Genomic DNA, 16,769 nt, shown 5'->3' with positions numbered 1-16,769 from the left:
ATCCCTTATCTTCTCCAATAAGAGTTCAGATTAAGGGTGGACAGCCGTAGGAGTTGAGCCACTCAGAGGTGATGTCAAAAAATGGTTTTTCACAAAATATAATGGAAATTTGAACTGATTCCCCAAACTTACATCGATAAATTTTTTTTTTGGTGAGTAGTTTACAACTTTGAAACAGAAGTGATGGATAGAGTTAAAATATACATCAGCTGTGATTTAACAGAATTGTGAAATTCCCAAAGGGCTGAATGGTATCCTCCTGTTTTCCTTTAAATTGTTTACTTAAGAGCCATCTGCTCTTAAAAGTCACCAAAGCAAAGTATATTAGTAAAATACCTATATTGACATATTACTGAAGGCAATAACTTTAAAAAATTGACGCTTCCTTTTGTTTTAGATAATGCATGCTAACTAATGGTTTTTTTTGCAGAACAGAAGACTAAATCCAAAGTATAAAGGTACAGTTGATTGGTTTAAATGCTAGCTGAGACTAGTCAGCCATTGTTGTGGTGTTAATTGAACTCACCTTTGTTTTCTTCATTTTCAGCCAATGCTTTCACACTGGACATCAATATATCATCATAGCCTAAAAATTCATCCAAAAGAAATCGGCTAAATCCATCCCCAAAGCAAAGATCTTTCGTTGGATCTGTGAACAAAATTGCATAATGTAAATTAGCTATTTGTAAATTCTGGTCACAATTCATGTGCTGCGTCAAAAGCACGAACAACATTTCTCACTATCAAGATATGTTCTTTTTGACAGTGTGTAAGAGAACTTTTCACTCTATTTAAGAGCAAATCTTGGATTATTACCCAAGTATTCTCATGGAACAATGATCTGCATGAAAGGAGGAAAAGAAGTGAATGCCCTTTAAAATGCAAAACTGCTTAAATGATATATATTTGCCTTTCATGTAAAAAGCACCCTTGCAATCAGAGAAGAACCATTTAATAATGAAATCAGGCTTCAATGTTCTCTTCAAGATACTGGTTAACAGCAACACTACACCATTAAAACGTTTTGACTGGAAATTATTGCATTCTGAATGGACTTTCAATGAACTTGTAAAAGACTGGAATAACTCTTGTGCAATAGTGAACAAATCTCAAAAGTGCATAATACTCCCACAAGCAGCCAGAAGATGTAAAGGTTATTCTATGAATGACCAACTCATCATGTGGTGAAGACCATTAAATGAACATAGATTGATAAAACAGCCACATTCTAATTATGATCAAAAAGTGTGGCGCTGGAAAAGCACAGCTGGTCAGGCAGCATAATTTGGAGCTGGAAAAACAACATTTCAGGCACAAGCTCTTCATCAGGCATTATGCTCAAAACATCGACTCTGCTGCTCCTCGGATGTAGCCTGACCGGCTGTGCTTTTCCAGTGCCACACGTTTTGACTGATCAGCAGGTCTCACTTTCTCCACATTTTAATTATGACTACTTAGTTATCCCCAGCATGCTGGGACTCTTTCACATAGAGAAGGCTAAGGGGGTGACCTAGAATTATTAAAATTATAATGCCTTTGAAATTATGGAGGGATTTGGTCAGATAGAACAGAGAATAATAGAAGTTGCTCCCACTTGTACAGGTACATAATCATAAATATAAAAGACATCAATAAATAAATCTAATGAGGAAATCAGGAGAAACTTTGCTACACGTAATAATTGATGTGAACAGCACTGATGATTTTTGGTGGAAGCTAGATAACACGAGAGAGAAAGAAATTGATATAGATGCATATAGGATTAGATGAAGTACATGGGCATAAACATAGAAACTGATTGGGCCAAATGGCCTATTTAGTTGCTATAAATTCTATATAATTCTAATATAGCACTTGCCAAAATTGTTTAGTCAAGGTTTCAAATTGGGGCAAATAATTAGACCACAATTCAAAGTAGAGGCAACACTAGGAAGAATTCAATCTTTACACCTCTAACTGAAGAGCTTAAGTGAAAGTTTAGGCTAAAATTTCAAAAGCAAAAACAATGTTCATTTATTTTAAAGCAGACATGCGAAATTCAAGTCGTAATAAAATCGTTAAGCAAATTACCTGATCACCAACTTATGAAATACTTTGGCTTCGTTTCAGCAAGTTGAGGCTTAAGATGAGGTCTTGCAGGAATAGTGCTTGCACCTTACAAACTTGTGATCTTTATCAAATAGAAGGGCAATGGGAGCACAAGTATGGGAATAACCCCACCTGCGAGCTCCCTTTCAGGCTACACACCATCTTGACTGAGAAGTAGATCACTTCACTGTGCCTTCACTGCCACTGGTTCAAAATCATGTTGCTCCCACTGTAAGGTGAATTTTCCCAATTCCCCACACAAAAAAAAATGAGCTCAAGAAGAGTGCTCACCACTATATTCTGGGTAACATATTCTGGCTCAGATAGCAACATCCACAATCCATGAATGAATAAAAAGACCCAAAAAAAAAACAAGTCTGGATTAGGATTAAAGAAGAGACAGATCTCAGACAGTGCAGCAGAGATCATGTCCAGGAGGCTTAGATGCTAGAGGAAATAGTGACTTAGTGGTAATGTCACTGGGCTATAATTCCAGCACCTCAGGCCAATGATCTGGGAACTGGAGTTCAAACCTCACCATAGCCGCTGAATGAAGCCAAATTCAAACAATACAATTGATTTTAAAACATGATTCTTCCTATAAACAAATCAAAATAAACACAGAGGCCTGCTGCATTCAAGAGTGACAAGCACAAGATTAAAGAGGCAAGGCAAACACAGAACAGGACAGCTTTCAGCACACCATGTCTTTGTCTAACCAGTGTTCTAAAGTTCCCCAAGAGACACATCTGGCCTCAAATGACAGTAGGATCAAGGCAAACAAAAAAAATCAGCTCAGAGAATGAAAATAAATCTGGTCAGTTTCTGATTACAAATGAGATCACTAGATACAGAAGTCATCATAGGCATCACTTTAGGGCTTGGAAATCGCAGGACTTGAGGATAACACATTCCTAAATGCCAAATATCCTGAGAAGGATGAAAAAAACTATATTTATCAAGTTTAATTCTTAAAAATGCATGGGAGATCATTTTGGTTGATAAATAGCAAACCTAAACTGCAGTCAGGTGAAAAATGAAAGTGTCTGGGGAAAGCATGTATTTCATTGTGATTTTGAACCTGACACTTCAAAAGTGGTAGTGGGCGGCACGGTGGCACAGTGGTTAGCAGAGACCCGGGTTCAATTCCCGCCTCAGGCGACTGACTGTGTGGAGTTTGCACATTCTCCCCGTATCTGTGTGGGTTTCCTCCGGGTGCTCTGGTTTCCTCCCACAGTCCAAAGACGTGCAGGTCAGGTGAATTGGCCATGCTAAATTGTCCGTAGTGTTAGGTAAGGGGTAAATGTAGGGGTATGGGTGGTTTGCGCTTTGGCGGGTCGGTGTGGACTTGTTGGGCTGAAGGGCCTGTTTCCACACTGTAAAGTAATCTAATCTAAAAAGACTCAAAAGCTGTAGTAATATTTCAATTTGAAAATTTCTATGCAACGTTTTTTGTTTTAGAAGTACAGAACCTAATAACTTATCCAATAGCATACCAGAATCATAAGGAACTATAAATATAAAACATGGAGTGATCACTGAAAAATATGGGGAAATGGAGGAAAGAGACATATGTTCTCTGTTCGTTTTTGTCCAGCTTTCACTGTTATGTTTTCATTAGGTGCATTCCGTTCCCTCTAATTCTGCTCTACGGAATAAGCTGTGTGCAGTAACATTTGTCTGTGCTGGAAGTCTAAATGTAAGCAGTTCTTGCAATCAACACATGCTGCTGCAATGGAAACAGAATTGACAACTCAGACACCCATCACTTATAAGCAAGGCAGGTGCTTTCCTGTAGTTCTAAACACAGTTTATATACCCATTCTCCCTCTTACCTAGTGTAACTACCATGACTGGGATATTTAGACGTTGCCTGGTACTCTGAGAGAGACGGAGAAATCCATACTCCAGTGAGTATTCAACAATATACTCTTCTTGTGGCCAAACTACAAAATGGAAAAAAAGTGAGCATTAGACATCAGTAAAGTGACAGGTAATACTATTTCCAATGGATAAGATACAATAGAGAATAATATGGGGCAACAAGCAAAATTATAATTGGGAATATGCACTGTTAGCATTTCAAGATATAAAAGCACAACTGGAAAACAAATGTTAAGGTAATTCCCACTTTCCAACCGTGCAGTTAATTAGCACAAAACCGGAGCATTTTTAAAATAAATTTGTTGACTTTTGTTCATCTCTTCTTTTCTCATCTCCTAAATTTACTTAACATTTCATGTCTACTTTAGAAGACAGGTCCCAGTAATGATGTTGCTACATCTGGTTCCTATATTCTGACAGCAAGTTCGTGGATTCTGCCATGTAAATAGAACCCTTCTGCAAAGTGAGTGGGAACCAGGGTAGATTGAAGAACACTGATTAATACAAACCTTAAAACAAAATCAGTGGTACTTGGAAGTACCACAGGACTAGTGAAGTCCTATTCAAAATAAATGAAATTAACTATAGCATGCTAGTTCCATTACATTAATGACTCCAGTGACAACTATGAATAGCACTGAAAACAATGGTGTTCTGATAATGGCACCCAATTTAAGTTTTTCCAAAACACAAAATCACCAGACAATTCAGAGTAGATTTCATCAAATCTCATTTACATCAGAAAACAGAAGTACAGAAAGTGGCAAAGTGATCCTCTCCCATCTGGCACATTAACAATGTTAAGACTGTCAAGAAGGCATCATTTATCTTGCAGAGGGAATTTTTCATTCTTAATCTAAAATGGTAATTCCTGACAGTGGAAGCTCTGCTGTGTTGTATTCCCTACTGATGCTACTATTGAACAAGTCAGATCCCAAAATTAAGTCTGGCTTGACAAATCTTTATTTTGTTTAACACGATGGTCATTCAGTGAAACAGAAATACACAAGGGTGCAGAATATTTTCCACACAAAAAACAGAAGATTATCACACAAACAAAAGAGGAAAAAAAAAGCCAAACTATCTAAAAATTGAACACAGTTGAAAGTATATCAGATTACAAAACAAAGTCTCATCTATTCCCCGAACCCATCTCTTTACAGCATTCTGAGTTCAGAGAATTTACCCCATAGGGCGGCACGGTGGCTCAGTGGTTAGCACTGCTGCCACACAGCACCAGGGTCCCAGGTTCGATTCCATCCTTGGGCAACTGTCTGTGTGAAGGTTGCACATTCCACCCGTGTCTGCGTGGGTTTCCTCCGGGTGCTCCAGTTTCCTCCCACAGTCCAAAGATGTGCAGGTCAGGTGAATTGGCCATGCTAAACTGCCCATAGTATTAGGTGCAATAGTCAGCGGGAAATGGGTCTGGGTGGGTTACTTTTCGGAGGGTCAGCGTGGACTTGCTGGGCCGAAGGGCCTGTTTCGACACTGTAGGGTATGTAATCTAATCTATATCAAATCTAAGACTGACTTAACTGCTTCTCCCCAGTTGTGCTGTGAAAGTTTAAAAACTTTGGAATTCTCCTAAGCTTAAATCAGAGCTTGATTATCCTAAACCAAAAGCAAGTTAATACCGTTCAATGTTTACTCAGTGTCATAAATCCCACACTGTAAACAAATAATCTTCCGTTGACACTCCAAGAGATTTGCAGTTACTTTCTCTGACACATCTAGATTAGAACATTATTCCAGGACTCTAACTTTCTTTTAAAAAAAAATCCCTCACAAAAATAATCAAACACCCAACTTCATTCAGAGGTCAGTAATTAGTAACAAAAATCTAAGTAATACTGTGTTCCTCCCATATGATTTCACAGTTCTTGACAGTTTCTTCTGAACCTCAACTGCACCATGCATCTCTGAGTTTCTCCTGAATGCTGACCAATACTCTTATTTGCACCCAATAGTACTCCAAGCTTCACTGAGCCCAAAGTGCCCAGTGCCTGCTAATAACTGCACCTTCACCTCTACCTTTCGTTTTGTTCAGTGGACCCCTCTACCAGGAGTCTCTGTCTGTCAGTGGCCCCTCTTTTTTAAGGCATCAAATGGGGTCGGGTGATTTGACGTTTTCCAAAACATACTGCCTTAAAGATTGTTATCTTTAAATGGTCAAGTCCTTCAGTTTAAAAAAAACTTAAATGGAGCATGCGTATTCTGTAACACTGCTGCTACTGCATGCAGCAGAAACCATAGGCCTGCAGTAACCAGGCAAGTTACATTTGTCCCAAAACCAAGGCAAGACGCATTTGTAACAATACCCCCACCTTAGGGAGGGAGAAAAGGCACCAGCATAGTGAAGGTTTCTTTCCAATGATTTTGCAATACCTTTATAAGTGCTTATCATAAACTTCTAACAAACAGCTTATTATATACCATAAAGGCAACCTTTCCATTTTTTCTAAAATTAAAAAAGCAGGTTTAACCAAAACATAATCAAATATATGTGGCAAGTAGTATTACCCTCTGCCTGGAATAAAGGTAAGTTTGTTTTGTAAGAATGTCAACAATTTACATAGGAGTAGTGATAACAAAAATACAAGTGAAAAAAGGCTGTGTGTTAACAGATTAAACAACAATGTTTAGTTTTTAAATTTGAAAGCCAGATTTAGATGCGAGTTAGTATTCAGAAGCAAAAGCAGCAAACTTAGAGCTTATGAAGAGCTGTATAATTGTGGCAAATAATCAATGAGTTTTGCATTAGCTATTATTGAAGATTAAGAAATTTCCACAGTACGTTTTCTTTCAAAGCAAAAAATTATTTCAACTTCTAAATCAAGGCAATTTTCTTCTTAGCTTGAATAATGATCATCACTCAGGCAGTATTTCACCAAAGTTTAGGAGTATGATTAGCAATTCTACATCTCTAAGATGAACAAATAAGGGTCCTACCCAAGTGTAGAGTTTGAAAGATGTTGGAAGCAGGTTGGCAAGAAGGAGAAAAGTAGAGCTTTTATATCACTAAAATTTTACCTGCTCTTGTTAGCATCTCAAACTCGGAGACTGTTTCCTGCAGAGGCTGCATACCTTTACTAGGTGCCTCAGTGAATGAGAGCCCCTGGCTATCATTGTGTACCACCTGCGTTACAACTTCTGCTTTGTTTCCAAGTGAGGGCTTTAAGAACACTTTGGGTTCAATGTCGAGTTCAAACTGTGAAAAGGAGCAGAAAGGTAAGAAAAGTTAGGCATGCGTTTTCTCTTTGGGAAAAAAAATCAAGTGCTGAAAATGCACAGCAGGTTGGCCAGTATTGAACATGGAAACAAATGAACACTGCTGGGTGAACCTTTCATAATTTCTGAATTAACTATAACCTTTCGAAGAATCAGGAGGGCTCCAGCACTTACCATCAACATTGACACAGGTATAAGCACATTTCTGCATATGCAAAACTTGAATATAACTTACTGACTCTCATATTTATTAATCTAGCATGTTTTTATTACAACCCATGGATCACTTGCAGAAGCTCCTCTCTCACCTTTTCCTTTGTTGCTTTTGGACTTAATACATCTGGACTGCCAGTCAAGACTTGCCTAGCTGTTGGCAGAATTCATAACTGCTGCCTGTCCCTTTTCCAGGACACGAAAAGCAGGCAGGAAATCCTATTGTGAAGTTTAAGCTTGTTCCGAGCTTTTCACTATGCAAGAACAAACAGCATCTTCAAAGAGAAATGGTAGTCCTACAATTGACTAACATTCTAACAACTGACTTACAGTACTCCTGAGAGCAAACATCAATTTTTATAGTGTTCCTCAAATGCTTGGGTTATGGTTCAAAGACAGTGAGGACAAAACAGTGAACAAAACTAACACTAGAAGGAAGCCATTTAGGCCGTCACATTTGATCCCAACTCTTTGCCATAATAATCAAACCCACCATCCCATATGTTTTTCCCCACAAAAATGCTTTAAGTAACATGAAACATGGGTTTTAGGAGTGGGAGTAGGCAATTCATCCCTTCGAGTCTGTTGTGCCATTTAATAAGATCATGAATGATTTTATCTTGGTCTGAACTACACTTTTTTGCCCTTTATTCTATTTTTCATCAGAAACATACCTATTTCTTTGTTGAATTTGTTGATTGATTCTGCCTCCATTGCAGTTTGGGGCAGGGAGTTTTCACAGATTCACAGTAATTTCCGCTCATCTTAGATTTGAGCCTACCTCCTCTCATTCTAAATCTATGACCTTTTGTTCAAGATATTTGTTCAACATCCACATTATCAATGCTCTTCAGCATTTTATATACCTCAATCAGATCCCCTCTCATCCTTCTGAACTCCAGCGTGCACAAGCCCAAGCTAGTCAACTGCTCCTTGTACGGCAGCCCTTTCCTCCCTTAAATTAATGTGGTGAAACTCTTCTGAATTGCGTTCAATAACACCAAATCCTTCAAGTAAGGAGGCCTAAACTGGACACAATACTCCACATGTGGTCTCACCAACACCTTATATAACTGTAACAATACTTCTTTATTTTTACAAATCTGTCATTTTGAAATAAATATCAGGATTCCATTTGCTTTTGTTACGTGCTGCGCTTATAGACCCACTTTCTGCCATTCATGCACTATGATGCCTAGATCCCTATGAACTGACACACTTTGAAGTTAATAACAATTTGCCCATTATTTTTTTCTAGCCAAAATAAACTAAATCGCACTTATCCACATTAAACTCCACCTACCATATTCTGGCCCATTTTCCTTGCCAAAGAAATGTCCATCTGTAAACTCTGTCTCCTCGTCACAGCCTGCTTTTCCACTTAAATTAATATCATCCATGAATTTTGCTATATTACACTTTGTCCCTGCTCACAGATCATTTATGTAGATTGCAAATAGTTGAGGTCCAAGAAACCTGTGAAATTCCACTCGTTACAGTTCACCATCCAGAGAAGAACACATTTATCCTGAACCTCTATTTCTGTCAGACAGCCGATCCTCTATCAAAGCCAATATCTACTCTTAACCCATGGGATCTAACCGTCTGGATCAGTTTTTTATGCAACACCTTGTCAAATGCTTTTTAGAAGTCTAAATATATCACATCCAATGGATCCCCATTATCCACCTTGCTAGAGGAAGGTCCTCCCTACAGCAAAACTTTCACAGTTCAACAACTGCCCAAGAAAAAAAAAATCAGATTTTTCTCTTCTAATTTACAGCAACAATTTTGAATTGATGACTTGTCATCATAAACTGCAATCCCTCTGCAAACTGAGCAAACTCTATTAACGCGAACAAATTTTTTTGCCCATCAATAAATATCTAACCATTCTGCTTTCTATTGACTAACATCATATATTTGATTTTATATTAAAAGAATCTTTGGAATATTATCCAAACACACAATATCTACACATTTCCTATATCCAAATGGTAATTTCTTCAAAAATGCTACTTTTTATAAACAAATACATACTGACTGGACTTATTATCCCATTCTTTTCTAAATGCTCACTAATACAATTATAATAGATTCTCAGGGCTTACCCATATCTAACTGAGCTACAGAAAAGGGGGAAATCAAAACTGTTAAAATGTGGGCAATGATTTCAAGGAAGCTTTTAAGTAAGGAGGAAAAGGGTTCCAAAGGAGAGGAGTAGAGTGGATAAACAAATTATTAAAGGTGGACTGAAGTTAAGTATACGAGATGATGCAAGTTTGGAAGGGGCTATTATGCACATGTTTCCTTTATACTTAACCTGGCAATCATTAAAATGAACTATTTTTCATGTTCGTTTCAACCCAGAAATTTGTACACACAAACACATTGATGGACATGTACACAAATATACAAGTATAGTTACATGCACACAGGCATGGCAGCCACTAAATTAATATTCAGAACCATGTAGTTTGGTCCTAGTTCTGGGAATAAACTGAAGATTTGAAAAAATAAACTGGTTGGAGACTGAAACACATTCAGACCCAGCTTGTAAACCAAACTGTGAGCTGCCCTCAAAATAAAGTAGTAACCTATATAGTTTAGATAGGTTCAAATAGTCTCAAATTACATGCGACATTTACCTTGTAAATATGGATGCACAAACTAAAATATTACAGCCCTTAAAATTATACTTCATCTGGAATTATATAAATAATTATCTTCAATAAAATCAAGCAAGTTCACATTTTTTCTGCTTTCCATTTAAAGTACTGTGCTGATGACACAGTAGGTAGTCAGCAATAACCCCAATGCCAAATTAAGCCAAGCAAATTTACTTCACCTCTTTATAGCGGGTATAATACAATGATATAATACAATAGCATGTAGAGACAGTTTTATTAGTCACATCTCAATAAATACAATACTGTACGTACAAAATTTTCCTACTTCAACAGTGAAAAATAAGTGGCATTTGGTACTATTAACACCAGGATGAAATACTGGTGATGGTGACTGCACAGCAATGGCAGAAAATGGAGGATGGATGGAGTATGTTACACAAGTGGTATTTTAGAGTGATCTTTTCCCCAAGTTTTAATGGCACAAACACTTAACAAGTATAAATTCCTGACAATAAATTCCTCATCCTGCATTAGAATGTGTATCAGATTTCCTCACATCCAGATTATCTCAACCCTGAATATGGTAAATTTTGTAAAGTGCAATATTTATCCAAAACTGCTACTACCAAATAGAAATCGAACAGGTGCAATCAGTTGTTTAAAAACTGGACTTATGCATTTTTGTCTATTCTGACAACAGCCTCAGAGAAGACTTATTTTCTATGCATGCACTCCATACACATCTATTGGTTCACTTCCTTTCATCTGTACATTTCACTAAATTTGCCGCTCCATATTTCAAAATCTCCATCAGTGGAACGTTTGCACTGCTGGGACATATTACTGTTCCATTTCCTTATTTAACTTACAATGAATGAAGGTGCAAGAAAGCTACTGTGGGCTAGGGTGCTCGAGAATCAGCAAATCAAGTGAAAAAAGTAGTATTTTTAAATATCCTTGGTTTTTACTACATTTTTCTCACCCTGTGGAAACTGCATACACAGCAACTATCCATAAACTGAATTCAAATAAGTAGGTCTCCACACACTGAATAACTTCAGAGGTTTCCAAGCCTTTGTATCAAAGATGCATTATGGAACCTCAAGAAAAGCATTCATATACTTACAAATTTGTAGTAATTTGTATGCATCTATAACTGTTGACATTACTGTGGAAAAAGGTTTACTTTACTATATCCCCACTTATCTTTAAATATGAAAAATCTTTCTTTGCACCTCCCTGTTTAATTCCAGAGTCACTGCAAAGCTGCAGCACATAAACTTAAATTACATTTTTAAAACACGAGAACTTCAAAAAGATGTTTTCATCTAAAACTGAATCTAAATGAACAATTTTGTATTTATTGTGCCTGCCTTGGCACTGTAATCTCACCTGTATAGAACTATTGTCAAACATTTCTACTGACAGTTCCTCTTCATCTTCTGTTGGTTCCTTTACCATACCAGCAAAGTTTTCTGATTCGTAGAACTGAAGGAAAATGGGGGCACGACTAGAATTGCGTTGGATTTCTACACGGAGGATCCCATCTCTTGGCCATTTTTCACGGACATGCTCCAGGCAATTAATTGGAGAGCGAGAAAAGGCAATATGAATGTAGGCCAAAATAAAAAGAACAAAGAGAGCCTGGAAAAGAAAATTACTTAATTAAAATTCCTTTGAAAAGCAAGCACAGTTTTTTGGGGGAATAGGGTAGGGTTAGAAAACTTATCTATATATACCACACGACCAAAACATTATGGTTCTGTGTCAGGGGTGCAAAATCTATTTCACGTTACATTTCAGAACAGGAATTCCTGCAGAATAATATTTCATAATACTGATCATCTCAGTTAAGACTAAAATCCAAATGAACATTGCAAAGTACCCATGATTAATACCCTGAATGTTAACTAAAATAAAGTTGCCATAGTCCCAGACTATGAGATAACACATGTTGAGTTTAACCCATGTGTCACGAAAGCAATTTGAGAAGGTGGGACCTTCACAGTGATTTCACCAGTGTGGGAAGTGAACTCGGGCTGGTGGTTTCATTCGGCATTGCAATCAGCCAACTGAGCCAACCAACCCCCTCCTGGAAGTTATTATGAACTAGAAGAATCATTGAACACATCATATTACCATAATGGATTGAAGCAAGATTGAAGGCCAGGTAATTTGCAATGTGTACTGCACCTGCTGGCCACATAAAACCCTTCCATAATCTACCGATTTGAGGGGGATGAAAAAATATTTAGCACTAGCCTTTATGCTGCATTCCTCAACACCATTTGGAATAAACAGGTTACACATTCCATCAGCCCTGTGATAATTAGACTCAATACCTAGTCCCTTCAATATCGGCAGTGGCTATAGAATGTGACACACAATGGCAACACACCATGATGTTGGGCAGAACTACCTTTCCTGAGTTTTACAAACAAGTTAATCAAGACCAGCAAAGTTATGGAAAGACAACATCCAAGTAACGGAAAAACAACATCCAAGGATCACATGAACAAGATATACGTGGCTTTTCATTGCTGTTGCAGCTGAATCATAAGATTTCCTACATAACACCCTTGTGGGTGATTCAAACAACTGCAAGTCCCCAAGGAAAATTAGGTTAATTAAATATAGGTAGCAAATACGTCTTGACAGACTCTCTCTCAGTTCAAGATCAATTTTTTTTTAAATTTCACTTCAATAAATAAAATCTTTCTGACTACCTTTATGAAACCGAAGTGTTCTCAAATGGAACATATTGCCAAAGCTAGATAACACTAAATGAACCAGGATGGCAAACCTCAACTAAGAAGCATAGATAAACAGTGCAGGATGATGGACATGTGACATTCAGGGATACATCTGCAATCTTCCAATGGAATGGAAAGAATGCAGATGTAGACAACAACTCTTTCAACTTAAAGGCACAGGTTCAATTCTAGTCCAGCCTCCAGCTGGGAGGGTTCCTATACAAAATTAATGTGAGCCGCTGCAGTACCACAGCTATGAGCAGTGCATTCGAGAACTCTCTTCAAATAGGATTGACAAATATTAATGCAGTAGACAGATTTTTACTAATGCTGCTTAATTTAAGACCTGCATTCCGGTTCATTTAGTACTACCCAGCTAGCTCTATCAAGAGAGTCAGTTTGAGAACAAGTTTTAGCAAAGATGCACAGAAAGGTACAATCGCAGACGTTGCTACGCTTAATGCCAAAACTAATGGACTCATTCCAGGATCTGCAAAAGAAATTACCTAACAACCTATGAATTAGCATCTATTTGAAAGCCCAAGATACATCAACTGTAAGTGCCAGATCTTGCAACTACTCCTTTTGTGGTTCTAATGGACCCAACATTAACATCTTCAACTCAAGAGGGAAAAAGAAAATTGCAATCTTCACATTAAGTAAACAAAAGATTACGACTATGAAGACTTAGAACCTAACAAGATATTAGGTAACTATCCGTCACCAGTGGAAGTACCCACCTGCTAATTTGCATATTGTCAATAACATGATATATAGTTTCAGACACAATGTCTGTTGAACATCAAGCTGTTCCAGTCGCTCAAATATGAATTCAACTGGGTACACTGATAAACAAAATCAATATTATCAGTCTGTTTTAATGAAAGAGAAAAACAGAATCAGAAACAGAATTTTAGAGCATGAAGAAATTGTAAGCTTACTGCAAAATCTAAGTTCCAGCTTGAAAAATAATATAAAATTACTCAGTGTTGTCATCACTAACAGGAATAACTGAAAACAAGGAAACTTAAGGAATTTATCCTGATTAATAAGTTCCATAAATCTGCAACTGGATATATTCCAGAAAAGAAAATTGGATTAGGCCTTCTATTTTAACACTAACAACAACCTGTAACAGACACCAGTGGTTCTCAATAGAAATTTAAAAGGAGCATAAACATAGTCAGAACCAATTTTTCAGGCAGGTTTTAAGAGTATCAGAAAATGCAAATGTGGTTTCCAAAATAAAACGTGTCCACCAAAATTGTGTATTCCTCAAAGTACAGTTCAAGTTAAATTAGCTGTTTTAGGGAGACAGCTGTTTGCCCTGTGGACAATATATCTGGCATCATCTCAGCACTGGAACACTCAAAGGGTCAAGCCAAGTTAGATCACAATATGCCCATTTGAACACTGCACAATTACAATAGGACACTGTGCTCAATTTTCAAAAATGCATCGGTTTTTGGCAAGACTACAGAAACAGGAAGTAGATCTTAAAAAAACCCAGTAAAATTCATAGACATGTTTATGATCAAACATGCACTTTCCAGGAGGATAAAAAAGAATGTCAGTGCACGCTTAACCTGAACAGGATGGGCACATTTCAGCAGAATTCCATTCATAAGAAAATATGTATTGAATAGCACAGAAGGAAGAAATAGTTAAGAGAAAACTGGAGGAAGTCAACACTTTCTTACATAATTACCTACTTCCACCACATTGAATCTTAAAGTAAACATTTAATTTTTCAGTGTTCATTAATGGGCCCCAGGAGTTCTTGTTTCAATTCAATAATTTTTTGTGACATGAAAATTAATCTGAGGTTTTTCTATTATACATTAAGATAATACTGGCAATTGGTGGTCTCCAATGGGTTTTCTTTTCGAAGTGCTAATAAATTACGTTCAACTCATTAAAAGATTCCTTCCCCTGCATAAGTCACCAATTTAAAAGCCAAAACTCAACAAACAGAACATATAAGTTCGGAAAAGATTTACAAGGATGTTGCCAGGGTTGGAGGGTTTGAGCTAAGAAGAGCCTGAATAGGCTGGGGCTGTTTACCCTGGAGCATCGGAGGCTGAGGAGTAACCTTATAGAGGTTTATAAAATCATGAGGGGCACGGATAGGGTAAACAGACAGGATTTTTTTCCCCGTGTTGCAGCAGTCTAGAACTAGACGGCAAAGGTTTAGGGTGAGAGGGGAAAGATTTAAAGGGGACTTAAGGGGTAACTTTTTCATGCAAGGATGGTGCGTGTATGGAATGAGCTGCCAGAGGAAGTGGTGGAAGCTGGTATAACTACAACATTTAAAAGGCATCTGGATGGGTATATGAATAGGATAGGTTTAGAGGGACATGGGCCAAGTGCTGACAAATGGGAATAGATTAATTTAGGATATCTGATCAGCATGGACAAGTTGGACCGAAGAGTCTGTTTCTGTGCTGTACATCTCCAGAATGCCAAGGCTCTTACAATCCTTTGTAGTTGGAAAATATTTACAATTTCATTGAAACTATCTATGTATCCATGGTGGAATTTATTCACTTCCTATAATGTTTCCTTAAAAGGGAAGTAATGTTTCAGCAGCACCACTGCAGACCAAACAAAAGGTCATGAATCACAAAATTGATTATGTTAATGCACCCTATTGAAATGTTATAAATTGCAATCAGCATTTGAGATCCCCACTTACTACCCTAACTTTTTAGTTATTTGTAGAACATTTATATAGTAATTTGTATGACCATTTATAGAGTGGAGGAACAGAAAATTGGTGGATGTGAAACACAGTATAATGTCATGTGAGCTTTCTTTTACAAGAGGAGGAGGAGGATACCATGTTATTTATGTTCAGGCACTTTTTCCTGTCTTGGAATCAAGCCCACTTCTTTGTAAAACGTACTTAAAGATGCCATAACATTTAATTTCAAATCTACAATTAGATATTATGACAGTGTATCATGAAACTTATTTCAACAATAGGAATAGAAGGTAAAGTCACCATAGTTTTACCAAGGGTCGCTCTCTCATGAGAGGGAGAAATGTGACTGGTGGTGGTTTAACTTGTGGGTCACCATGCCTCAGCTGAGGGAAGGTTGAGAAGGAGAACCCTTAATGGTAACCTCAGCTGGTATGGGAATTGAACCTACATTGCCGGCATCAGTCTACATAATAGGCCAGCTGACCAGCCAAATAGAAATATTCAATCTTACAAGCAACAAATATTTGACTGAATGAGATTGCCTTCATGAGCAGAGCAAGAGAAAAAGCACAGAACAAATCTCTCAAAGGCATATTATTGTCACAATGGGAATAATCACAGCACAAAATAGACAATTATATTAAAACGATCACTCATCTGGACCTAAACACTCATTAAATTTGAGATATCCTAAATTATCCAAAATTATATTACTTATCTATTTCAACATTAATAAGGATATCACCCTAGGATGTTTAGCATTTGTTTCTTAAACTGACAATTAGCTTGAACTTCCTTTCAGCAACCTGTCACTGTCCTATACCATCCTTAACAGTCTTTTGACACTGCTGAAAAACTTTTGCTAATAATGCTGTAACAGCACACACCCTTCTCTCCCACAGACATCTTGCCTAATTTTATACCTATTTTTGTCTCTTGTAATTTGAGTGCAATATTTTCCTTGTACTCCTAAGAGTCGAAGTGAACAGAAAGCAAAAATACTGCAGGCACTGGAAGTAGTGAAAAACAACTTGCAATTATACAGTGTCTTTAACATAGAAAAAATGTCTTAATGCGCCTCACAACACCAGTATGAAAGCAACTTTGCCAAAAACTGAAATACTTTGAACACTCAGCAGATTAGGCAGCATGTGTGGGCACAACAGATAAACCAACAAATGTAGCCTTTTTTCACTGAAAAATACCAAAATCTAAGCATATTAATAGAATCCAACAATGGAGAGAAAAGACATATATTAAATATATATA

General features: G+C 37.3%; 1 protein-coding gene across 3 annotated transcripts in view; it reads right to left on the bottom strand.

The window, feature by feature from the left end:
• The window catches only part of tmem259 (transmembrane protein 259), a 55,914-nt gene that overhangs the window by 26,986 nt on the left and 12,159 nt on the right, over positions 1-16,769 (bottom strand). For 2 of the 3 annotated variants that reach the window (XM_043721020.1, XM_043721022.1), the window contains exons 2-5: positions 11,436-11,687; positions 7,003-7,180; positions 3,924-4,034; positions 527-649 (exon numbers count right to left, since the gene is read on the bottom strand). In XM_043721020.1, the coding sequence (XP_043576955.1) occupies positions 527-649; positions 3,924-4,034; positions 7,003-7,180; positions 11,436-11,687 (664 nt within the window). The remainder of the gene's footprint in view (positions 1-526; positions 650-3,923; positions 4,035-7,002; positions 7,181-11,435; positions 11,688-16,769) is intronic. The other variant, XM_043721021.1, reaches the window with a different exon arrangement.

The sequence above is a fragment of the Chiloscyllium plagiosum genome, chromosome 31 (genome assembly GCF_004010195.1).
Source record: "Chiloscyllium plagiosum isolate BGI_BamShark_2017 chromosome 31, ASM401019v2, whole genome shotgun sequence".
NCBI classification, from domain to species: Eukaryota; Metazoa; Chordata; class Chondrichthyes; order Orectolobiformes; family Hemiscylliidae; genus Chiloscyllium; species Chiloscyllium plagiosum.
Note: the sequence above shows the minus strand (reverse complement) of the source record. Positions and strands in the feature narration are given on the sequence as shown.